The sequence below is a fragment of the Mauremys mutica genome, chromosome 2, assembly GCF_020497125.1.
Source record: "Mauremys mutica isolate MM-2020 ecotype Southern chromosome 2, ASM2049712v1, whole genome shotgun sequence".
Lineage (NCBI taxonomy): Eukaryota > Metazoa > Chordata > Testudines > Geoemydidae > Mauremys > Mauremys mutica.
Window position 1 is genome coordinate 250,312,682 of NC_059073.1, and position 25,792 is coordinate 250,338,473.

Below are 25,792 nucleotides of genomic sequence, written 5' to 3' on the forward strand. Positions count from 1 at the left end.
TGAGGGGTATCGCTTGGCCAGGATGACTTTACAGGCTTCTGTTGATGCAACTGACATGGCAGCTCATTCCATCTCCACAGCTATGGTGGCTGCAATCCTCAGGTTTCCTATATGACATCCAAGACACTGTAAAGGACCTCCCTTTTAATGGCCTCAAATTATTCAGCGAGACCACGGAGGAGTCAATACATTCCTTGAAGTATTCTAGGGCAACACTTGACTTGTTGGATATGTGCATCTACAAACAAAAGGAGGTTCAGTAGATCCCAGATGGCTCAAGGGTACCACCTATCCCAGCTTTCCACCTACCACCTGAGTATGTGAGCCAGCCGAGAAGGAACCCAGACTGCAGAAAGGAAAACCCTACACGACTACCACCCCGTTGATGCAACAAACATCATCTGTGAAACATTCCTTCTGATGCGTTGGTTGAGGACCATGAACGTTCCCACAATCTGGGCCAGATGCCACACCATCCTGCCCAGTTTATCCTCCCACCTTTTGGGGGTTATCTCTTCCATTTCTACCGTTCATGGAAGAAGTTTATTTCCAACAGATGGGTACTGGAAAAAGTTCAAACCTGAGTTTTAACGTCATCTCTCTATTTGCAAGGCTCGGTCTTCAGCTCAGCATCACAAAGTCCTTCTTCCTACTAGTAGAGCAGATAGAGGTTATTGGAGTCACTCTGATGCTACAGCATCTAGAGCCTGTCTACCAAGGGACAGATTCCTCATCCTGACAAAATAAATTGCATGAGTTCAACTAAGTCCTCAAGTCACTGCCTCAGGTCATTGCAGTGTTCACCTTATATGCCTATTTGCATCTGCACTGCTTCCAATCCTATATCAAGTCAGTCGATATCCCCAACAGGGACAGTATGAACAAGTTTAGCTCTGCCCCTCAAAGTGTGTTAGTCTCCCTTAACTGGTGGAAGAATCCAGACAAGGTGTGTTCAGGGGTTCCTTTCAAACATTGCCCTCTCGCCATTACAATTGTTTTGGACACGTTCCTCTTCATATAGGGAGTTCACCTACAGGATCACATTGTACAGAGAAGGTGGACCACACAGGAGTCCACCATTTACATCAACATTCTATACCCAATAACCTTAGTAGGCACTTCACGTGGGATCATACGTGGGAACTCAACAAATTTGTACTCAGATATTTCTCTCACCTGGGGTTTTCCAGCAATAGATCTCTTTGCCATTGTTCCCAGCTGAAGATTCATGAACTTCTGCTCGAGGGGAGGTCTGGGTCATTGTTCTTGGGGGCTTGACTTTCTCCTCTTGTGGTCAAAGAACCTTCTATATGTCTTTCCTCCAATGCTACTAATCCTCAGGGACCTGAACAAAACCAGACAGGACAGAGCCACAGGCATTTTGATTGCACCACCCTGGCCAAGATAAGTATGGTTCCCTTATCTCCTTCACTACTCCTCTTGACTGGCTATCAATTTACCATTGATGCCCAGCCTTCTCTTGTGGGACCCAGGGAACATTCTTCACCCCTATCTCAAAACTCTGACTCAAAGCCTGGTACCTGGATAGTTGTCAGAGATAGAGCTCTCCTGTTCCAGGGAGGTGCAGGAGGTCCTGCTGAACAGTAGAAAAGAATCCGCCAGGAAAACTTACCTTCAGAAATGAAAAAGATTTTACCATTGGTGCACTCACCAACACCTGTCTCCTATGGATTTTTCCATCTCAGAAGTTTTAGAATACTTTAGAGTACCCCAAAGAAAGGGAGGTCTCTCCTGGAGCTCCACTGAAGTCCATCTGGCAGCCACCACAGTATTTCATTTGCCTGTAGAAGAGTCATGTGTTTGCTCACCTCACAATTTCTGGATTTATTAAATAGTTACCAAACCTTTTCCCACATGTCAGGGAGCCCACCCCAACCTGGATCTTGAACCTAGTTCTCAATTTTACAAAATCTCCCTTTAAACCAACAACTACAGGTATGCTTTTATACCTTTCTATGAAAATGCCTTTGTGAGCTAGGGGCTTTAATGGCTGACCCTTTTGTACTGTTTTCTTCAAAGATGACGTGTCCCTCTGGCTACATCTACAGTTCCTACCTAAAGTCAGTTCAGACTTTCATATAAATTGGACTATTCATCTCCCCATATTTTATCCTAAACCCCATCAAACTAGGGAAGATGCTGCCCTCCGTACTTTGGGATATTAGGAAGATAATGGCATGCCATTTTGACAGGACTAAACCTTTTTTAAACTTCTCTGAGGCTATTTGTATCTTTTGCAGACAGAGCTTAAGGTACACCAGTGTCTACTGAGATATTTTCTAACTGGGTTTCCACCTGTATTTTTTAATGCTAAGAAGTCACTAACATGCCAGGCCTACTCATAATTAAGGCTATGTTTTAGTCATGGGTATTTTTAGTAAAAGTCACGGACAAGTCACAGGCAGTAAAAAAAAAATTCACAGCCCGTGACCTGTGTCTGAATTAGCTGGGGGTTCGTTCAAGCTTGGTATTGAGTGAGGAAAAGACAGGCAGGACCAGGGTAACACTGAAAAGCCAAGTGGCTGCGTTTATTTAGGGGATAATTACAACTTGGGCTGGGGGAGTAAGCACCTTTGGCTGGGAGGGTATTAAAAGTACAAACACACCCCAAAACACAGTAATAATACACTTTATACTGCTCACCACACCACACCAAATAGGCAGACACACCAATCACACAGATAGGAATCGGGTTCGTCAGGGCGGTGCCCGGTGCAAACACAGAAAAGAGACCCACGGGCCACTGCCTCAGCCACCCTTGCTTTCACACAGAGGGTAAACCCAGAGTGTGGTGCGGCTGCAGCTGGGCAGATTCCACTCACTCAGACCGCGGGGACTGGACCCCCTTGGTCAGTTACCCTCTAAGTAGAGGCAGCTCCCCAGTTAAACACACACACACTGGACACAGACAGAGCAGTGATTCAAACACATAAAGCAGTTTGCAATTAACAATTCAATAACAAATAGAACAATAATACAAGCTAGCTAAACAATTGTGCAATTCTGAGCTCACTAATACAATCCTGATATCCTGAGTAGATATTTGGTACCAAGTTAGGGAGGGGAAAAGTAAGAGGCTAAATAAGCTAACTGTCAGATATCAAAAAGCAAATACCGCACTCCAGGCGCAGCTGACCAGCAGAACAGACACCAGAAGCATGACGAGCAGACAGGGATCGGGTCCAAATGACAACGAATCCAAACGATACGACACGAGTGCACTTTACCGGGAGGAGACCCTGGCCGAACGAGTGATCAGGTCCTTCAGCTAACACGCGGATGCTCCACACAAATTTTGGGGGGAAATCTAGTTTTATAGAAAGGTCTCACTCCCTCGTGTCAGCATCTGATTGGCTCCCTGGTCCCTCCTCCCTTCAGGCTTTGAGCTGTTGCCACCCCACGTCGGAAGGATTTGCACACGGCACACTGGAGTTGACGAGTAAACAAACCTGACCCTTAGATGACTGGGTCCAAAAAGAGCAGGAAAGTGAGTCTCTGGGCTGAATTAACCTGACCTCCAGACGACCGACCCAAAAAAACCAGGTTGCTGGGCAGAATCAGGCCTTCATACACAGAACTAGCCTGACCTTTAGATGGCCCAGCAGGAGAGAAAAAAAACAAAAACACAGAAGAGCATACACAGCCAGTGTTGCTGGGCAGGATTGAGTCTCTGCCTTCTCCTATACAAACAAGAACCTGGTCCAAGATGGAGGCTGCCTTGTCCTTTTAACAGGACAAGATGGCCATGGACCGACAAGTGGCCATACATAGCCATAACTGTGCAACGGCTTGCGACAACCTGTTCATGACTTTTACTAAAAATACCCATGACTAGCACTTTGGGGAGGTGGGGGGCTGAGACCCCTGCTGGTTCCAGGCCAATGGAAGCTGCGGGGGCGGTGCATGCAGGCAAAGGCAGTGACCACGCCTCCTCCTAGCAGCTGAGCGAGGGGTATGTCCAGGTAAGCGCCGTCCAGAGCCCACCTCACCTCGTCTCATGCCCCAGTCCCCTGCCCTCTCCCATACCCAAAGACTGAAGTTCCCATCTCCTTCAGGGGTTACTGCTCAGGAGTCATCTCGAGTGGCGCAGCCATAGGGATGCTACTCAGAGAAGGAGAGGTTGCTTACCCTGGACAGTAGCTACAGTTCTTTGAGATATGTGTCCCTATGGACTCTCCACTATTCACCCTCCATCGCCTCTGCTTCATAGTCTTTTATCTCTGCGTGACTTTGCAATGGAGAAGGAAGTGAAGGCGGTTCATCTGTTGCAGCCACATATACCCTTGGTATGGGGCACAAGGCTAACTATGGCACATAAATGAACTGAATGGAAACTGCTGTCAAAAATTTTCAAGTGAAGGCACATGCGCAGCTCAAGTGGAGCATGCATAGACACACACATCTTGAAGAACTCCAGCTACTGTACAGGGTAAGCAACATCTTCCCAGAATTCAACCACAACCTCAGTGTTTAGTCCCCATTACTATGAAATAAAGAAAGTGTGCAAGTTGGACTGTGTAGTTTTTCTCTGTGCTGGCTGGAACAAGAGTAGTTGAATATAATTATATCTATACTCTTTTTCTCATGAACAGGTGAAAGTATATCAAATTAGTGAGAACTAATTTTTTTTGTATGTTAAGGAATGTACAAACTTCATATTGTATAGCATAGCCTTTCGTTTCTAATTCAAGTTTGGCCTAGAAATTTTAATATTTTTACGAATTTTACGAATTACATTAGATCTAATGTAAATGACTTTGTCCATCTGATGAAAAATAACTTTTTAAAAAAGCAAACATTTAAAATAAATATTCTTTATATATAGTTTCATTGGAAAACCAGGAATGGTGAATTATAAAACCTGACATTCTTCTGAAGGTTTTGTTAAATTTTCAGTGTTTGCTGAACTATAGCAGTATTGACAATTTCTAATTGTTGTATGTACCAACAACTTATTGATTTCAAATTGTGCTAGTTGTCTTTGTTGAACAACATTCAGGTTCTCTTGTGAGTTCAAAAGGGCTTAGGTGCAACATAAAGGGTAGGAGGGCAAATACGGCTTTTTGCCACTTTTCCACTGACTGTCCTTTCCTTATAATCCTGGGCTTTATATAGTTCTGAAGCTGTTCTAGTTTACTCTGATGTTGTATAAAATAAAGATTCTGTTGTGTTGGTGGGCTGTGTCTGGCCATTCCCCCTTCTGCCCTCAGCATGATCCCTATTCCAGGGGAGGAGGCGAGCATTCGTGAGGAACTGGCATAGCCAGCTGAAGGTTCCTTCCGTAAAGGAGAAGCTTTAGCCGCCCATTTAGAGTCATTTTAAGTCTCTTTGCATTGCCAGCACAAAGAAATAAATCAAACTCAAAGTTTTAATTTTTTCATGCTGTGTTTTGTTACTAAGATTGTATTTTTGTTTTAGGAAAAAGATTAGAAAACATACGAAAAAAAGTGGAGGAAGTTTTTCTAGAGGCAGCATGGAGACAGCCATCCATTCTTCTGATGGATGATCTTGATCACATTGTTGGAGTTCCTTCTGCACCAGAGCATGAGAACAGCCCTGAAGCAGTTCAGAGCTATAGACTTACACATGGTAATGCTATGCTAACAGCTTCTGGGTATTTTTTTTTCCTGTTGCTTCTTATGTGTCTGGATAAAAATGTATTGTAATTTAGAATTTCTTGTACCTGAATCACAGTTGTCTGGACAGTTCTATTTTCATCACCCCAACTTCTGGATCATTTAGCATTCTATGTTGTTCACACCTTAGATAAACTGCCACAGTTTACAAGTTCCAGATTAATCTTGAACCAGTATTAATATAGATTATTATGCATAAGTAGCATTTCATTTAACTGAATGTGTACCTTTCTTATCTACTTGGTGCACTTCATTGTGTGCAAGTCATCGGTTATTTTATTTAAATTTTTACACACCATAGTCTTTAAGTGAAGAACTGGAAAATGCATCCTCCATATAATCTTTTTCTCTAAAGTGCAGCCAACATTAAAATCTCTCCCCGTAAACGTTTTCAGTACAAGAGACTGAAATAATATGAAATAATCAACATCAATGTATTTTATTATTTTAACTGTGTTAAATTATGCCCTTGTTGTAGGATTTAAGCTATAACATATCTTCAATTTTCTAAGCAGTGTCAAACGGAGATTGCAACTTTTTAAATTAAATTCCTTTTGTGGTTTTTGGAATTCACACTGAGATTAAATTTTCAAAAATGTACACCTAAATTACAAAATGGGTAGTCGTATGTACAATTTCAATGTCTTAATGCTGCATTTTTTTATGCACACAACTTTGATACACAGTTTTAAAAGTTAGCATAAATGATCTGCCTTACTTATACACTTTATTTTTGTACATGGCATCTAGAGATCTGTGTAAGTAGTTCAAAACTGCTATTTATCATAAACTCTTAGTACAGTGGCTTGTCACACAATACAGTTCAACACCTTGGTATTGTGATAAGTCATAGAATAAACTATCTAAATTATATTATTATTTCAACTTTTTCCTGACTACGCTGCAGAATTGGGATTATAGCTTTCTACATTTTATTCATTCCAGATACAGCAGCGGAATTCACAGTAGAAAAAATCTTCTTTAATATCATGGGGTAGACATCATCAGTAACTATACAAGTTTAGTTCTAGGCAAAGCATTTCTGACAGTGTTTCCTTGTTAGAGTAGACTGTGCTTTGAAAAATAAATGCATTTGTTAAGATGATAACAGTTCTATAATACATTACAGGAAAGTTAGTGTAGTAGTCGGTGTTGTTATAATATCTCCAGTACTATAAAAATACTCAGCATTAATAAACGTATGAAATTTATAATCTTTTATTACTCATGAAACAATGTCTTCTATATCTAGTTTTGAAAGATGTGATAAAAGAAGTTATTTCCATGGGCAGTTTGATTGCATTAATTGCCACAAGCCAGTCTGAACATTCTCTGCATCCTTCCCTTGTTTCTGGTCAAGGAGCTCATATATTTCAGTGCTTCAAACATATCCAGCCTCCAGACCAGGTAAATGCAATAATTGAATAACTTGGTCAAAATGTTGGTTTTGACTTTCCTACAGCCTCAGATGCTGCACCAAAGAGGTAACAAAAAAGGATAGTTTGCTGCTGAAGTTGAGATAAAACAAAACCAAAAACATAACGCTATTGGGGGATTTTAAGAGATCTTCTATGATATTAAATAGCATATAACTTTTCTATATGTTATCTTCAGGGTTCCTTTTTGGAAAAAAACACCAAAAGTTATGCCTAGTGGTGAGTCTGTCTCCCACCACTTAACAGACACTTCACCATAACGTATACTTTCCCAAATTGTATTTGGGCTGTAAAATATTTAAAGGGAACTAGTTTGTTTTAATTCAAAAATTTGTTTAATTTAATATATTCTTCTACTCTTAAAAATAGACTATATTGAAATGGTACAAAAGAAATGGCAACCAGTTTATTAAATATAGTGTTCTCTAAGGAAAAATAAAAAGATTTGCATTTTGTGAGAGAATGCCCACAACATTTTGGAATCGTACCCAAGTTTATGGTGCTTATTGTTCTCCTGTCATAAATGAGCCATTTAAAAAATCAAGGACTGCGTTCAGATCTCTAAGTGCTGACTTGTGGCAGAAGAAAAGACTTCCCCTGAAAAACTATGTTGTATGACAACTCTGTAATCTGAAATTACCCAGACTTGTTTTTTAACCAGTGTCCAAATACAAATGAAAATTTCAAGTATAGGCCTTATTCTACAAGGCAGTTGAGGGTACTCGGCACCTCTCAGGATCAGGCCCTTTATACCTGTGTGATTTGGTCTGTTTGTTCCTAGGATTTCTCATTCTTCATTTCTGATTTGGAATTTATTCCAGTGCTTGTGATGCAGATATGACTGAGATAGAATAGAAAGATTAATTTCTGAAATGATCATTGCTGGGCTAGAGGTTACAGTGGTCAATTAGTCATTTAGAATTGTGAAGCTGGTGAACTCTTAGAAAAAGTCAGATAAAAGAATCAATTTTTCTTTCAATTTGTGTATTTTTATATATTAGTCACAAAACTTCTATGTTGAATGAAATGTTAACTGTTTTCATTATCTGAAACATTTGAGTCTTCTAAGCTTAAGATAATTCATATCTGTGTAAAACTATGTATAAATTCACTGTCTATTTTTATTTTTCAGCTGCAAAGATGTGAATTACTGCATTCCATTATAGAAAATAAATTGAACTCCAATATAAACAGATTCTATGATCTTGATCTCCTGCATATTGCAAAGGAAACAGAAGGGTTTATAGCTAGAGATTTTACAATGCTAGTGGATCGTGCCATACACTCCTGTGTTTCTAATAAGGGAGCGTGCAACAAGGAAGGTATGTGAAGTCACCAAATCTCTACTCTGTTTTAGTTGTACCATATGTCACGTGCTTGCAATAATACAAAAGCAAGAAGTTATAGTAAAACTGTCTCTATATTTAACATTTAAAATGCATTTAACTGTTATTTAGAAAGTTTTGTTGTCTTTGATATCATATGCATATATTCTTTTTTTCCCCCCACATAAGGGTAAATTGATTTTAACGAGTTTGTTTTGTTCCTGGTGGTTTTTTCAACAGACTTGAATCTGTCAACCTTAGACTTTCAAAAAGCTTTAAAAGATTTTACTCCTTCATCTCTGAGAAATGTTAACCTACACAAACCTAAAGACTTGGGCTGGGACAGGATTGGTGGCTTAAAGGATGTACAGCAAATTCTCATGGATACCATCCAGTTACCCACAAAGGTACCCTTTTCTTTTAAACCAGGAACAAGTGCTTCAGTACTTTACAAACCATTGTGTTTCTGGAACTCTGATAAACAATTTTACTTTGTGGCGCAGCTACTCCTAGAAAAAATGGACTCTTACAGGTACAGCACAGAACTTGCAGTCCTGGTGGAGGGAGGACTAAGGTGCCTTTAAGCCATTTTTACACCCTCCCTTACCTGAGATGTTCTGAAGGTTTGAGAGGCCTAGAGAACATAACATAGGCATTCCAGATCTATGGGCCATAGTGCTGCCCAGAAGCTCTGCAGTATTGCAGCCTTGAGCTGGACACATTCCTCCCAACCCCAGGCTTGTCTTCCACTCCTTGGCTTGTAAGTTGGTCCTGAGAAGGTAACATTACTACAGCTATCTTCTGCAGTGCCTGAACCAGAGAACTCCTCCCTTAGCCGGTTATGAAGCTTTTAGTACCCTTTTACATCAGCCTGGCTCTTTTACCCAGTGTAAAGGTACCAGAGTAAGGGTGAGAAACTGACCCTAGAGCTTTTCAAAGAAATGGTTTGGATCTTTTTATAATAGGCTACTTTAATATAACCCAATTATATAATTATAATATAACTGATAATATCAGTTGAGATAAGCCCTTCTGGTGATAATGTGGATGAAGTAAGTAATCTCATAAGAATGTCCATATAAATAAACACTCGTCAGAAGCCAATTATTATGCTATGTTACCAAATAATTACTTATTTGGAAATAGATATTACTCTTGATGACTCTGTATTTTCAGTATCCAGGATTATTTGCAAACCTCCCAATACGACAGAGGACAGGAATTTTGTTGTATGGTGCTCCTGGAACAGGAAAAACTCTATTAGCAGGTGTAGTTGCCCGAGAGAGTGGAATGAATTTTATCAGCATCAAGGTAACAAAGTTTTGATGGTTTATTAGATCTTTGTATTAACACAAAAAATCCTAACATAGTTACTTTGTGTGTGTGTAATATATATGTAAAAACAAATACCAAAATAAGAAACTCACTTTTAAAATGAAGTCATTGTCATGACCACAAAGAAACTGTTACAACATTTAATTTTTCCGCTGTGGATAAATACTTACATAGTCATTGGGCCAGATTTTTTTGGGGGTGGGGGGAAAGGGGGAGAGAGAGAGAGAGGTGTGTGTGTGTGTGAGAGAGAGAGAGAGAGATGCTGTAGTCTAGAGGTTAGGGCACCTGCCTGGGATGTAGGAGACCCAGGGTCCAATCCCCCTGCTCCAATCACTCTTTTGTTATTTATCCACAGTGGAACAGGTTCAACAGGAGAGACTGAAGGGACTCTCCCCTTCTTCCCTGATCAGAATATCCCATAGCTCAGTGGCTAGAGCAGTCTCCTGGGAGGTGGGAGACCCCTGTTCAAATCCTTCTCCCTCCATGAGAGGCGAATATTGAAGCTGGCTCTCATTTCAGGTGAGTGCTCTAACCACTAGGCTAAAAGTTAGAAGGTGGGCACTGCCAGGGCAATTTTGAATGGGGGCCAATCCAGTAGGCTTGCTCAGCAGCCACCTACAGGGTTGAGCCCTTCAGACAAGATAGGTGGGCAAATGCCTATTTCTGTCTTTCCCCAGTTTGTGAATCAGGCCTGGTCTACACTGTGGGAGGGGCAAGCTCAGTCGGTCTAAGTTACGCAACTTCAGCTACATTTTTTTCGTAGCTGAAGTTGACATACTTAGAGCTACTTACCAGTATCTTCACTGCAGTAGATTGACTGCTGACGCTCCCCTGTCGACTCTTCCTACGCTTCTCGCTCCGGTGGAGTACCAGAGTCGATGGGAGAGCGCTCAGCGGTCAATTTATCACATCTTCACTAGACGCAATAAATCGACCCCCGCTGGATCGATCACTCCGGAGGTAAGTGTAGACATGCCCTCTGAGAGTTTTATCTGTAATTAATCACTAAGAATTTTTTAGAAAATGTTATGTATTCTTAATTTCTTCTTCTTTATAAAAGGATTCTAACTCAGGGGTAATGCAGCTGGCCAGAATAGTATAATGTATCTTCAGAACACAATCCACAGACTTGTGATACTGTAACACATTTCCCTTTATAGCAGAAAAACTGTGTCAATGAAATTAGCACTACCTGGCACAGTTTATCTAGTTTTTTGACTCACCTGGGAACCACTGCTTGCCCATTACTTTGAAATTCTCTAGTGCTTGTATAAATAACCCACCTTGCTAATAGAGTCCACAGTGATATGGAATTAAGAAAAACCACAACTCCTGAGTCTTCTCATTTTGCTATTTTACAGGGACCAGAGCTCCTCAGTAAATATATTGGAGCAAGTGAGCAAGCTGTTCGAGATGTCTTTAACAGGTTAGTTCTCCAAGAATAAATGTTGTTGTAAATGGATTCCATTTTCATGGCTGGTGCTAAAAATAATTATTTGAATTTCCTAGTCAGCAGTTTGAAGGAGCAGGCTTAATGGGTCTTGATCATTAGGTCTGAAATAGCTAGACATGCTGAAACCACATGTTAAAATACTGACAGGGTCAACTTAACCGTCATTCTTCATAATTTGATAAATTGAGTTCCTTGCAGTTTATTATGTAGGTGGCCTTCGAGTAAGACTTTTTACAAACATGTATGCTTGTATTGACATTAAAGTTTCCATAGTATTTTAACACCATAATTGTGAACTTCAGAAGGAAATAGACATAAGTACAAAATAAAGTATAAAATATTAATGGTAGTTAACTGGAAATCCTGTTCTTCAAAGCAGCTCATTTCCACAGGAAACCGTAATAGTTGCTGCCTTCTGTAATTAAATGTAACTATATTAGGACTTTTCTACATCAGGGGTGTCCAACCTACTGCCCGAGGGCCATACACAACCCACCAAAGCATTTCATAAGGCCCACTGTTTGCTTTGCACAATATACTAATGGCAAATTCATTAGCATTTTGTCATCATGTTTACATAAGTGTATAAATAGACAATACTATACATAGGTTGTCTACAAACATACAAAACAAGCTGAACTGAAAATATAAACCAATACAGGTGATTTAAAATCTTATTAAAATCTGTAGAATTTGTTTGGCCCACACAAGGTTGGGCTTAGGTTACTCCTGGGGGAATTCTGTGCCACTGCACGTGTGCATAATTGATGAGTCTCTCATAATTTTAATTTTTTGCCCAGAAAAAAGCTTCTGCTGGAATGTTGCTGCAGTTTCACCTTTTGCTCACCAGAGGGCACTGTGGCAATAGAACACAGCAACCACTCCCAGCCTGCTAGAGAAGAGAAAGAGCCTGCCGCCTTCACAGCACTTGTCAGGCCACGTCAAGAGACAGGGGTTATGGGGAGATAGACAGCATGCGGCTGCTGTGTGGTCAGACAGGGGCTCATAAGGGCTAGTAGGGGGAGGACAGACTGGGGCTGAATGGGAGTGGAGGCCCAGGGCCACAGGAGGAAGGAGGTGCAGGGCCACATGGGCAGAGCGAGAGTGGGTGCAGAGCTACAGGGGGAAGGGGCTGGCTGAGTGGGGGCACAGAGACACATAGGGATGCGGGGGGTGGGGTGCAGGACCACACAGGAACAGGGGGGTGTCTGAGTGGGGGTGGAGGGACATGTGGATAGGGCGTGCAAGGATACATGGGGGTGCAGGGACACATGGGGACACGGCAGAAGTGCCTGACTGAATGGGAGAAGCTAGGGGTCAGCCAGGGTCTGCATGGTGAAGCTCCCTAACAGTCCCTCTCCGCCCCTCAAAAAAACCTGTTCCATACTTTTCCCACTCATATCCAACAACCCTCCTGTAGTGTTACAGACATACTTGCTGACAGGTATTTTGAAATAAATGACCAAAAATAATTGAAACCAGTGTGATTATATTGTGTTATTTTGACAAATAAAATAAGCTGAATTTGAAAATATTGTGCATGGAATTTTTAATTTTTTGGTACAGAATTTCCCAAGGAGTATTAGGTTTATGTGGCCCTCCTGTGTAATAAGGTTGCACACGACTGGTCTACATGAACACTGAGTTCGTGGCAAGCCGAGATATAAATCTACCCTTCAATAGCTTGCCATACAGGGGTTATTAAACTGGGGGTCAAGACCCCATCACAAGGTTATTACATGGGGGGTCATGAGCTGTCAGTCTCCACCCAAACCCCACTTTGCCTCCAGCATTTATAATGATGTTAAATATGTAAAAGTGTTTTTAATTTATAAGGAGGGGTGGCACACAGAGGCTTGCTATATGAAAGGGGTCACCAGTACAAAAGTTTGAGAACCACTGCACTAAGGACTTATCTTCACAAACATTTAGACTGCAGCTAGTTATGGTGTGAATCTACCCCACACTAGTCTGCCAAGTTCTAACAGTTCAGGCATAAACAGTTTGTTAGAGCACTTTGATCTAGTCCTCTTTGAAACAGGACTAGATCAAAGCACATTAGCAGATTTTTAGTGTGCATCACCTGGGTCCACACAAACAGGTAGACTGTGGCAGACTAGTGCAGGCTAGATTCACACAGCAGCTTGCTATAAATTAAATGTTTGTGTAGCAAGCTCTTAGTGTCTGTGTGAACCCTGCTTCTGCACACTAGAAGTTCCCTACTGTGCTTCAGTCTACTCCTTTTTCAAAGCAGGGTAGATCAAATACTACAGAACTTTTAGTGCATGGTGGTAGGATCCCCACTAGCACAAGGTAGATTTACACCCCAACTTGCTACAAATAAGTGTTTTGTGTAGACAAGTCCTTACAAACAGAACCCATATTTCACATCTCTAAGCAGATTTATTTTACTTAGCTTAAACCTAAGCAGAATTGAAGGATTGCATTTTGTTCCAGAGCACAGGCAGCCAAGCCTTGTATAGTTTTCTTTGATGAGTTTGATTCCATTGCCCCTCGACGAGGTCATGATAATACTGGAGTGACAGACCGAGTGGTTAACCAACTGTTGACTCAGCTGGATGGAGTAGAAGGCTTACAAGGTAAATAATTTAGGTGTCTTTTTTTTTTTTTAAAGGCACGAGTTCAACACATTAATGATGATCTCTTACTTTTTCTAAGGGGTTTATGTGTTGGCTGCTACTAGTCGTCCTGATTTGATTGACCCTGCTCTGTTGAGGCCAGGTCGACTGGATAAATGCCTGTACTGTCCTCCTCCTGATCAGGTGAAGAAACAATATACTGCACCATATATGAAAGGGAAAAAAATCAGAATAATGAACAGGATTCTCCACTGCCTTGTACTTTGTGTAGTCATGTACACCTGAACAAAGTGGACTTGATTCACCATTGCATCACTTCAGTTTTACACCTGTGTAACTTTACTAATTTCTGTGGAATTGCACTGGTATAAAACTGGAGTAATGCAGAGTGGATCAGATGCAATGAATGTAAAATGGGGATCAAACATGACCAAATCAGAATTATGGAGTTCTACGCCCATTTTGTACTGTGTAACTGACTATGCACTGTTCAAGCAGTGTAAAATCAGGCCCTGTATTCTTAGGTCTTGTGTTTGTAGAAAGAATGTAACCCTTCAGATGTTTGTAATCCCATTTAGTAGACAGCCATATTTGATTTGATTTGACTGGTAGTGTTAGTGTTTATTTTCTTCAGATATTCTTCCACAGATGTAGAACTAATCATGATCTTGTGAACAAAGCCCACATAAAAGGGGCTTTGCTTACAGGAAATACATAGGAGCAGGGATTGTGGAGATTGAAATTTGTCATTTCCATCTGCCAACAGGGTCCAGGTCACCATTTCTCCTGCTGTTGCAGGGCATGATGAAGAGTAGAGTACATGGCCTTTTGCTTGGGAGGGATAGCTCAGTGGTTTGAGCATTGGCCTGCTAAACCCAGGGTTGTGAGTTCAATCCTTGAGGGGGCCACTTAGGGATCTGGGGCAAAAATTGGTCCTGCTAGTGAAGGCAGGGGGCTGGACTTGATGACCTTTCAAGGTCCCTTCCAGTTCTAGGAGATTGGTATATCTCCAATTATTACTATTACTTCCCCATGCAAATTAGTGACCCAGTGTTTTCCAGAGCAGTAGGCATGGAGTCCCGCTGTTTGGGTTTTCCATTATCTGGCACATTTCATCAGCATTTGGACAATTATGTACAGACATAGGACCTGATCCAAGACTCACTGGTGTAAATGGAAGGACTTTCAAGTGACTTCAGTAGGTTTTGGATCAGGCCAGTAGAGATTGCAGGATTTGTCCCTTTGATTGCCCCTAATTATAATGGAGAATATTCATTAGCAATTTACATGGCAAGTTTATCAGATATCATCCCATTTCATTCTCACATGTACAAAGATAATCCCATGCACTAAGAATGCAACACATTCTATCCAAATATTTTTCATTGCTATTTCCATAGGACAAAAAAATGAGCTCTTCAGGCCAACAGGGTCATTTCCTTTGTGTGGACACTTCTCTTCTTATGTTTAGAAAGGTGAAAACTGGTAAAAGGAAAAATCCCGTTCTATTTACAAAATGTGCATGAGAGTTCACATTTAATGGTGTATTTAAAAATATTGGATATTGATAATATAATTAGAGAATGCCCTCAGAGAATTCATGGCTCACTGGATATTTTGTTTGGCAGTATTTTTCTTAGAAAAATAAAGTGATAGTAGTAATAAGCATATGCTTGTATTTGAAAATAGATTGTGCAGTATTTTCATATATGTACTACACCTCTACGCCAATACAACGCGGTCCTCGAGAGCCAAAAAATCTCACTGTCTTATAGGTGAGACTGCGTTATATCGGGTTTGGTCCAGTAGGGCGTACCGGGAAGAGCCGGTACACCGTGCTGGACTGGACTGGCTTCCCCGGTGGTGATTTAAAGGGCTCGGTGCTCCAGCCGCTGCGGGGAGCCCCGGGCCCTTTAAATCACCGTCGGAGTTCCAGCAGCAGGGCTCAGGTGGGGATTTAAAGGGCCCAGGGCTCCCCGCAGCGGCTGGAGCCCCAAGCCCTTTAAATCACCACCCGAGCCTGGCTGCCAGAGCCCTGGCGGGTATTTAAAGGGCCTGGTGCTCCAACTACTGTGGGGAGCCCCGGACCCTTTAAATCACCACCGGAGCTCTGGCAGCGGGGCTCGGGTGGGGATTTAAAGGGCCTGGGGCTCCCCGCAGCGGCCAGAGCCCCGGGCCCTTTAAGTCACCACCGGAGCTGTGGCAGCGGGGCTCGGGTGGGGATTTAAAGGGCCCGGGGCTCCCCGCTGCTTTACCGCGTTAAATCCGAATTGGTGTTATATTGGGTCACAGTCTATTGGGGTAGAGATGTATACGGGTATCCCCTTCCAAAACATACATTTCTGTAGATTAGTTTGACCTCTTGAGAAAGTGCTTGAGAGAATTACTGTCAAAGTACTGAATAGCAGTTAGAATCAGGAAACAGATGACTTTACCTTTTTTTTTTTTTTTCAGACTTCTCGTTTTGAAATCCTAAAAGCCCTCAGTCATTCTCTGCCTTTGGCAAATGATGTGGACTTTCAGCATTTGGCAGCAAAAACGGAGCACTTCACAGGAGCTGACCTAAAAGCTTTACTGTACAATGCCCAGTTAGAGGCAATACATGCTAGCTTGGGTTCAAATTTACCACAAGTAAGTGCACTTAAAGTATTGAAAGTATTTCCTTAATTACTGCATTGTGTTACAAATATATTTTAAAGAGATTAACTTTACCCAAAATAGATTTCTGCCACTTTTGGCAAAATCATATTTAAATAAAATGTCTCCTTTTCCTATAATTTCTGTGATCTGTAAACTCTGACAGATAGTTTAAAACTTATTCTATATTTTTAGCTTATTAAAATTGTAATAATTTCCCTGTGACAAAATTAGTTTAATTTTTTAAAGTATATTTGCCATTTAGAAAAGATGTTAAATTGATTTGTTGTGGTCTGAACCCATGCATATTGAATGAGAGGAGTGACAAGATAGAACCCAGTAGCCCCTCACGTGAGTGTCCTTAGGGTCAGTGAGCATTTTTCCAACATTAGGGTACTAAAAGCAGTTGACATACCTAATAATATTAGCCTGGACACCTGATAATTCTTCATTGAGTAGGGTCCCCATGAGTGCTCCACTTCAGGTGTGCTCATACCTCATGCACTTTTAATCAGAGTATTTTGGAAGTAGTGTCTATTTGGCCTGCGCATGCATCATATAATTCCTCATGCTCTACTGTGAGGCTATATAGGGATGCACAGGCAAGCCACTTTCCATGCCATCCTTTCAAAGTGGCTTAGCCTAAGTACCCTTCTTTAGTTATTATATTTACTTTTTATTTAATAATTTAGGGTGACTTTAGATCTCTTTACTCATTGTGGAGGGGGACTTTCCCCTGTTAGATTCTATTGCCTTGGGGGTAGGCCAGGCTGTCTGGGTTTCAAGTGGTATATTTCTTGCTGGGAGACCATCCCGGTCAGCGATGGGCATTCTCATTGTGTCCACTGCTTGGTTGAATCTCATATCCCCTGAGAGTGCACCATCTGCTCCATCTTTAAGGGTAGGGTAAGAAAAAATTGGGAGCAAAAACTGAGACTCTTAATAATGGAGAGTTCCCTCCAACAAGTGTCAGCTCCAGGCTAAGAGACCCCACTGGACATTGGCTGCTGAGTGAACACAGGGCCCTGTCAACTTCAACACGTTCCTAATGGAAACATTGACAAACACCGCTAATAATGGACCTGTTATTTTCCAGCAGTCTTTCATCAGCCTGGAAGGATATGGTACAGTACAGGTTGCATTTGAAGTTCTGTTAACATCTCCATATGCTTAGTGAGTGACACAGGCCATGAAACAATGAAATAAAACATTATATTTATCTCCACAAATTATTGCTCTTCTGTCTGCTACATAAGCAAAAAGTTCCGGCTAAATCTGATGAATTTTCTCTGCAAAATACTTAGAAATTTCCTCACAGTGGAGGAGGGATTGCTAGAATCAGCAACCAAGCAGAAACAACCCAAATTAAATTGTTTGTTAAATATCAATTTTAAATAAAATAGCAAATTGCCATTATGTGTGAATAAATTAAAGCCTCTGACAATGGTTCTCATTTTGTCCCAGGATATCGGTTCTAGTTCAGACAGTGACCTCAGTCTCTCTTCTATGGTTTTCTTAAACCATAGCAGTGGTTCAGATGATTCAGCAGGGGATGTAGAAGGAGGGCTGGAGCAATCTCTTATTTCCCTAGAGATGTCCGAGTTGTTTTCTGAAGATTCAAGGTCCAACATTTATCGTCTTTACTTTGGAAGCTCCTATGAATCAGAGCTAGGAAATGGAACTCCATCAGAACTGGTAATTTCTCTCTTTTTCTATAATTGACATTTATTCTAAACTTTTTTAGGGGGACAGTATAAAAATGTACAAATTAGGATATTTTGTGTTTGAAAACAGACACAGTGAATTTAAAAGATAGGAACAGTTACAGTGCTTTATCTCTCAAACCTTCCCAGGCCATCTCCTTTTGCCACCTCCCAAGAGGAGAGAGGAAGGCTCACTGGCAAAATATGATATTGACTTCTCTGCAATTTGACAGTGTCTTAGACCAAGATATTTTATAATGAAGTAAACCATGTCCTCACTAGTTCTTTTTATGTAAACTATCTCTTTTCCCCCCAAAAAAATCCTCCCAAAGTAACCAAGGCTGAATAGTACCATATTACAAAACCATTTCCGTCAGCATAGAGTGCTGGAGAGCCAAGTCACAATCAAAATGCTGAGAATTCCAGCACCTGGAATGTGGCAGTTTCCAATCAGCTATTCCATCAGTGCACTACTTTTGGCCAAATGGGTTGCTTCTGTGGAGTAAGAAAATCTCAGCTGCAGTTATTAATTAGAAATTCTGGTTCTTACGTCCATAGTTTTGTTGCCACCACTGTTAAAAAGGAATTGATTCCTTTATCCCTTTATTTGTGTGAGACTCAGGATTTCACCATAATGGGACTTTAGCAACCATGGATGGGTAACTTATTTTGTTAATGCTTGTCCTTTTGATGCCATATATCGAAGGGCTTGTTTGTTATAATTCACATCAGACACACATGAACAGGTTCAACGTGTGTTGAAAACCAAAGACCAGAAATTGTAAAAAAAACATTGAGGATATGTTTAAGAACTTATGTGATGCAGTGAACAAATGAAAACGTAAATTTAATTTTTGAAACAGGATCTGGCATCTCTATGAAATGCATGGATTTATTAAAAAAAAAATATTTTAAATCCTGAAAGCACTCTTACTGATAAAATCATATTTTTTTTCTTATCTTCAAATTGGCTCTAGGTAATAGGGGTTTTCTAAAAGTCCTATTAGAGGTTTTTGTACAGAAAATAAATATTAATCATTTTGAAGAAAGCTTGGTGATTTGAATCTGTAACAGCCTGTTGTCAGACTGAAATCCTAACTGGTAAACAACTTTCCTTTAAATTCCTACTAAATCATTTAATGACATTATAATTCAGGTAGCCACTTCTTCCCAACAGGTATAACTAAATTCTCAGGGTAGACATAGTTCTTTGGCAGCTCTTTGCTTCCATTCATTCAAGGTCACCTGAGGTATAATTTTAAGTATGTTACCATAGAAGTAATAATACAATCTTATAACAAAGCTTGGCTGTATTCTCTATTTTTATCCCCAGGGAATACATTTTGTTCATATTTACTGAAATCATAAAACCCCTCAAAATAACTTTGTTTACCATGCCACTTTCAAATACAGTAGAGCAAGTATTACACTAATTGCAGTAATCCCACAAGATCTAGGTATAAGTTTCATCAGGGAAAATTAATGTCAAGTATTTAGAAATAGCTTATAAATATAATGTCATCTAGTCAGTAGAATAAACTGCCAAAGGTAGCTGTAGAATTGCCATTACTTGAGGTTTTCAGAGATAGACTTGCCATAAGGCTAAATTTGACACCTGCCTGTTAAGGGTGGTTTAGAGATAATAAATTCCATTGTGCTATGATACAGGGAATGGATTTACATGATACAGTACACCAGAGGACCCTTCCAATCTAAATTAGTCTATTCCAGATTTTGGAAGAAGTTTTAACATGAGGGAGTTCAAATATTTTCCCAAAACACAAAGAAAAAAAATTTTTTTAAACTTTTTATTATATCAAAGTTACAATAAGACATTAGCATACTTCACTGTACATTACTTATTACTTATTCAGGATCAGGTTAATATTCAAAGAACCTAGCTAAAGATTCTGGCTTGCTGGCTAAGGAGCCCTCTTTCTCTGAGTTTGCTAAAAAGGGTGACCAAATTTCTAAATACCTATCCTTTTTGGCGCTTCTCTTGTATACGTACTTGATGTGAAAACTTTTCCATTATAAAGAGACTCCGTATTTTACTATACCACAATCCCATAGGAGAAAGTCACATTTTTCCAATAACATGCAATACAAAATATTGCTAACAATAAAAAGAAATGAATGTGTCATTTTGTTTAAAATGTAGCTCCTTTACTGGTGCATTAAGTTAGCAGGTCAGGGAATTCCTGGGAAGCTGGCATTTTGTTATAAGATTAATTTCTTTAATAATTTCCTCCCGAAATCATCTCATTCCTGGGTGGCACTGCCACATGTGCAAGTGGGTTCCCCTTTCTCTGCATCTCCTCCAACTAAGTGCATCCCTAGTGTAAAAATATGATGGTTTTTAACTGGAGTCAAATGCCATCTATACAGTAATTTATTTTAAAAAAAATTCTTTTTGAGCTACACATATTGAAAATGTGTATCCTGTTTCTCATATAGAGATCCACTCAGATTAATTTTTGTCCAAATTCCTCTCCCATCTTTTATTTTCTCTGTTTTAAATATAGTGATCATTCTGTCTTTGATTTACCTTAATCTCTTTAATTGCAATATTACGTTCCATATAAGTTTATTTGGTTTGATCTTTGATTTTTTTCACTTTGTAGTGCCTATTGTTTTAGTCTAATAAAGGTTAACTAGAGGCTTCTCAGTGTTTACCCTCTAAAACAGTGGTTCTCCACCTTTTTGGGCTCAGGACCCATTTGTAAATGTTAATGGCCTGCCATGACCCAGTAAACAGTCTGGAGGTGGAGGCCCTGGGTGGTTTCGATCAAGTCTTCTCCCTCCTTCCCCCACCCGGTGGGGGGAGGATTGGATCTGCCCAGCACTCACCCCACAGTGGTGACTCCTACAACTCCTGTGTTGTGGGGCAGGCTGGGCTTGGCTCTCAGCTCCAGGCATTGCAACTTCCATGGTTGCAGCATCACTCAGGTTTGGCCCCGCTCTCTGACTGGACCAAGTTTGTGTGAGTGGAGTTGTGACCTGACTCATGGCATTGCAGTGCAACCATTCAAATTTGGCCTACCTGGGCTCCTGTCGTCATGACAGCTGGGCCAAACCTGAGTGACTCTGAGAGCCCAAAGGTTACAGTGCTTGCAGCAGGGAGGCGAGCCCAGCCAGCCCTATGGGCCAAGCCACAGGAGCTGCCATGTGACATTTTGAAACATTCTGGTGACCCAATGTGGGGTCCCATTCCCATGGCTTGAGAAACCCTGCTCTAAAATATGGCTGAGTGACTGAGAAATTTTCTAGAAGTCTTCCCCAAGTCAGTTTAAACTCAGGCTATTTATCCAAAAAAAATTTCTTCATGTTAGTTTCTGGAGAATCCAGTTTGTGTTTCTCTGTGGGGTGCAGAAGGTGGCTTCAGGGGGTGATAACAGCTCGAGTACATAAGTATCCCCTCCCTACTAGAGAAGGTATATACAGTACCACAACAATACATACACAATAGCATTTTTAACACAATGTATTCCAAAGGTTTTAACCATCATTCAATAAGATTTAACTTAATTCAATAAAGTTTAGGATATTACAGTCTCTCACAACATCATATTAAATTTGTTGGTATCCAAAGTATTAATACCAAGAAAAGTTCAAATCTTATATATGGAATTTTTATTATGTCCAGTGGTCTTTCAGGTATCAGAACCTACTTTAGCCAGACTTTTTTGCACCTAGCATTCAGACTGGATTCTCAGGCAATCCCTCATGTCATTTATTCTTAAAGTAGAATTTAGCTCAATTCTACATCACTACGTTACTCGTGGGGAGCTGCAAACAAAAGTATTTTCTTTGAGATAAGATATTGGGACAAATGTCTTCATCCAGGACCATTGTCACTGCAGTTCTACAGTTTCAGCCAGTTTGGTGCATTGTGTGTTCATCTCCTCTCTGGTGTTTTTTATATTTACTTATATTAGAATGTAAGGTCTTTGAATAAGGGACTATATTTTTGCATAAATCTGCAATACAGTATACACACCTATAATGCTATATAATGAATTGTGCCTGGCATACTTCAGTAACTGTGACTAAGACTATATCTTTGTCACAAACTTTTTTTTAAACACAAAAACATTAATTTAAGGTTTTATTAGCAACAAATAATGATCTTGTAACTTTCGGACTCTTATATGATTTTTTTTTTTATAAACTTGGCTCTATATGTAACTGGATAACCTGGGTTTTTTTAAACAATTATCATTAAGCAGCTTAAAATATTTTAAATTACAAAATAAAGTGATCTGTTGACTTTGCTCTTCTTTCAAACAAAATAAATTTGCGTTTCCCACCCCCCAACCTATCCAGTCTTCACCATGAAATGACAGAATGCTATTTAAGGTATGGGGATTAATCTCCGATGATCACTTCTGAACCCAGATCTCCATTGCACTAGGAAAATGTACTGCTGCTGTTTATTACCGGGCTGAACCTAATTTAATTTTTTTTCTCCTTTAACAGAACTCCAAAAAGTTTGTCAAGCTGTAACATGTTTAACTCTTCCACTCTTGTCCCTAAAAGAAAGCTGTATATTCGTAATGTTTCCATGTTAAAACATGGATGAATGTTCAAAATATATTATTATGTCAAATTTCATCTACATTAATAACAGTTTTGGAAGCACAATGGCTAGTAATGCAGTCAGTATCTTAAAGGAGGCAATTTCAAAGGCAGTTCTCTGTGTAGGGAAATTGATTTTGTTCTACATTTCTAACACAGTAAATTGAAATGCATTTAGGTTTTCGTTCAGTAAAGTCAACAGGAGTCTTGGTTGGATTCAGTGGTTGTTGGATCAGACCATTAGAGATTAAGGCCCCAATTCAGCCATGTGCATAGGTATATGAATAACTTTAAGGATATCAGAAGTAGGGTGACCAGTCAGCAAGTGTGAAAAATCGGGACGGGGGTGGGGGGTAATAGGAGCCTATATAAGAAAAAGACCCAAAAATCGGGACTGTCCCTATAAAATCGGGACATCTGGTCACCCTAATCAGAAGTCAGTGGAATTAATCATATGCTTAAAGTTATGCATGTGCTTCAGTACTTCTCTGAATCAGGGAATTTCTTTAACAGCTTGGCAGACATTCCAACAAAGACAATCTCTAAGTAGCATGTCTGGTAGTCCCTGTCAATATTGTGTTTAAAACTATGCTTAAATATAATTTTGTTAGTGCAGTTCTAGCATGTTTGGGTATATGGGGATTGTTGATGTGTAGGTAGAAGACAGATGTTGATATAACATCAGAGTTAAGGTTGTGTATCCCAGTGGTACTCAAAGCCGGTCCGCCACTTGTTCAGGGAAAGCCCCTGGTGGGCCGGGCCAGCTTGTTTACCTGCCGCGTCCGCAGGTTCGGCCGATCGCGGCTCCCAGTGGCCACGGTTTGCAGCTCCAGGCCAATGGAGGCACCAGGAAGCAGTGGCCAGCATGTCCCTCAGCCCACACCACTTCCCGCAGCCCCCATTGGCCTGGAGCGGCGAACTGTGGCCAGTGGGAGCCATGATCGGCCGAACCTGCGGACACAGCAGGTAAACAAGCTGGCCCGGCCCGCCAAGGGCTTTCCCCGAACAAGCGGCAGACCGGCTTTGAGAACCACTGGTGTAACCTATGAACTTCATAGTTTTCCATAATTTGTATTTTAAACTTTAACATTAATTTAGACTCGCCTGTCTTTCAGATGTTATTTTTGTAATAACTGCAGTGTTCTGATCAAGCTCTTGTATTAAAAAGTTGATATGTGTATTCAGACCCTTAATTTTATCTTAATAAAAAATCTTGTCTGAGAAATTCCTTTAGTTTTATGCTGAAGTGTGATGGTAAATGTTGATATCCCTCCAATGCAGACACCTTTATTTTCCAGTAGTTGTATAAATTAGATTGGGGTAAAATTTTCAAAAGTGCCTAAATGAGTAACTTAGGCACCTATGTCCCATTTTCAAAAATGATTTAGGGGGTGATTTTTAGAGGCACAAATAGCAGTTAGGTGACTTTCAAGGAGTCTTTCAAGAGACTTAGGAGTGTAAATTCTTAAGTCACTTTTGAAAATTGGACTTAATAACCTAAGTCACTGAGGTGCTTCTGAAATGTTATATATATCATAGATGACAGTTGTATTAACATATCTTTGATACTTTAGAGTTCTTGAACTTCCTAATATGCTTCAGCTTTGGAATGATATAAATTTTCTAAAGTCTGCAGAGAACTCACAGATTGCTGATGTTTAAATTATCAGAGTGAATAGCTTCAAAACTATCTATGTAAACTTTCCCAGAATTCAAAGCCCCTAGTTCTTCCTACTGTTGGGATGCGCCAACCAGTACAGCTTGGACACACCATCCAAGTTGTACTGATGTTGCATCCCTAAGAGTCTGAATATTCATAGTCCACCTCAGAGAACTCTAGTTAGAAATAAGTAACCTTCATTTCTTCTTCAAGTGTACTCTGTGTATTCACGCTCTTGAAGTGCACCAGCTGGTGCAGCTTGGCCTCAAAGAACTCAGGGTACAAGTAAATAACCATTTTTCACTCATAACTAAAACAAATTTGGACTTATTAGACCAAACTGTTTTTTGAAATAGGGCATTCCCAAAAAGTTAGATTTTTCTAAAAGTTTAATACCTTATTATTCAAAGTTTTGTATGTTGTCTGAGCCAATGTGTTGGTTCAGTTGTGCCCCCTCTGGCCAGCGGGACATTGGCACTTGAACTCATTTCGCCTGGCGGGCTGTTAGTCTATTACTGGTGCCCAGGGATCTGAAGACCCTCTCTACTCTTAAGTCCATCAGGGGGTTGGTAGGGAAATCCATGGCCACCCACTCCACTGGATTCCAGCTCAGGGTTCTCAAGCTAGATAAGCTGGATCAGGATTCGTTGTCTCCAGCTATGCCTTGAGCTCCTCCCTAGTTCCTCCAGGTTTCTGCAGACTCTTCGGCCTGCTGTTCTGGCTGTCTCCTTCTAGGTTATTGTCCCTGAGTGTCTCTTCAGCAGCTTGCTGGCAGGAGTTCCCTCCTCCAGGCCTTCTTACTCTTCTGATGGCTGCCCTGCCCTGTCCCTTTGCTTCCCAGTCCTTTTATCCTCCCAGCTACGTTGAGGCTGCTAAGGAGCAATGACTGGCAGTAACTGTGTTAACTTTTTAGTTGCTGGGCCAGCATGGAATACATATACCCCTTGATGATGTCCAAAATAATTTGTCTGGTTAACCAGAAGCTTTTGTGCTAGGATGTCACCATAAATGACACATTTTAGAAAAAAATGACTTTTTATTGGTGAAAAAAGAAAGCTTAGATACACAATTGTGGTTAAAAGTAACGTGTATTAAAATCTTAACTATGGAATTCCTATTTAGGATTAATAGTAATTTAGTGGTTTTTTTCCCCGTCACTCTAGAGCTCTCAGTGTTTGTCTGGACCAAACTCCATAACCCATGATTTAACTGGCATTACTTTGAGAGATATAGTATCGTCACAACCCTCCGTGCTCAGAACCACCTCACAAGAAGGTTTCCAAGAACTTAATCAGGAACAAATAGAGCAACTCAGGGCTGAAATCAATGCAATCAAGGCCAACTACAGGAGCAGGAATGGAGTATGGCAGTTTTTTCATATTATTCAATCCTAACATGTTTCCATTAG

The 25,792-nt window shown here is 40.5% G+C and overlaps 1 protein-coding gene and 1 long non-coding RNA gene across 6 annotated transcripts in view; one reads left to right on the forward strand and one right to left on the reverse strand.

Moving 5' to 3' along the window:
- The window catches only part of PEX1 (peroxisomal biogenesis factor 1), a 49,571-nt gene that overhangs the window by 21,283 nt on the left and 2,496 nt on the right, over positions 1 to 25,792 (forward strand). For 2 of the 3 annotated variants that reach the window (XM_045006639.1, XM_045006640.1), the window contains exons 12-22: positions 5,440 to 5,610; positions 6,910 to 7,064; positions 8,226 to 8,415; positions 8,659 to 8,825; positions 9,595 to 9,729; positions 11,115 to 11,179; positions 13,664 to 13,806; positions 13,886 to 13,989; positions 16,261 to 16,437; positions 17,908 to 18,138; positions 25,548 to 25,745. In XM_045006639.1, the coding sequence (XP_044862574.1) occupies positions 5,440 to 5,610; positions 6,910 to 7,064; positions 8,226 to 8,415; positions 8,659 to 8,825; positions 9,595 to 9,729; positions 11,115 to 11,179; positions 13,664 to 13,806; positions 13,886 to 13,989; positions 16,261 to 16,437; positions 17,908 to 18,138; positions 25,548 to 25,745 (1,736 nt within the window). The remainder of the gene's footprint in view (positions 1 to 5,439; positions 5,611 to 6,909; positions 7,065 to 8,225; positions 8,416 to 8,658; positions 8,826 to 9,594; positions 9,730 to 11,114; positions 11,180 to 13,663; positions 13,807 to 13,885; positions 13,990 to 16,260; positions 16,438 to 17,907; positions 18,139 to 25,547; positions 25,746 to 25,792) is intronic. The other variant, XM_045006641.1, reaches the window with a different exon arrangement.
- The window catches only part of LOC123364471, a 38,741-nt gene that overhangs the window by 5,730 nt on the left and 7,219 nt on the right, over positions 1 to 25,792 (reverse strand). For 2 of the 3 annotated variants that reach the window (XR_006577118.1, XR_006577117.1), the window contains exons 2-3: positions 1,177 to 1,802; positions 581 to 649 (exon numbers count right to left, since the gene is read on the reverse strand). This is a non-coding gene — a long non-coding RNA (uncharacterized LOC123364471). Of the gene's footprint in view, positions 1 to 580; positions 653 to 1,176; positions 1,803 to 25,792 lie in introns of all 3 variants that reach the window. The other variant, XR_006577119.1, reaches the window with a different exon arrangement.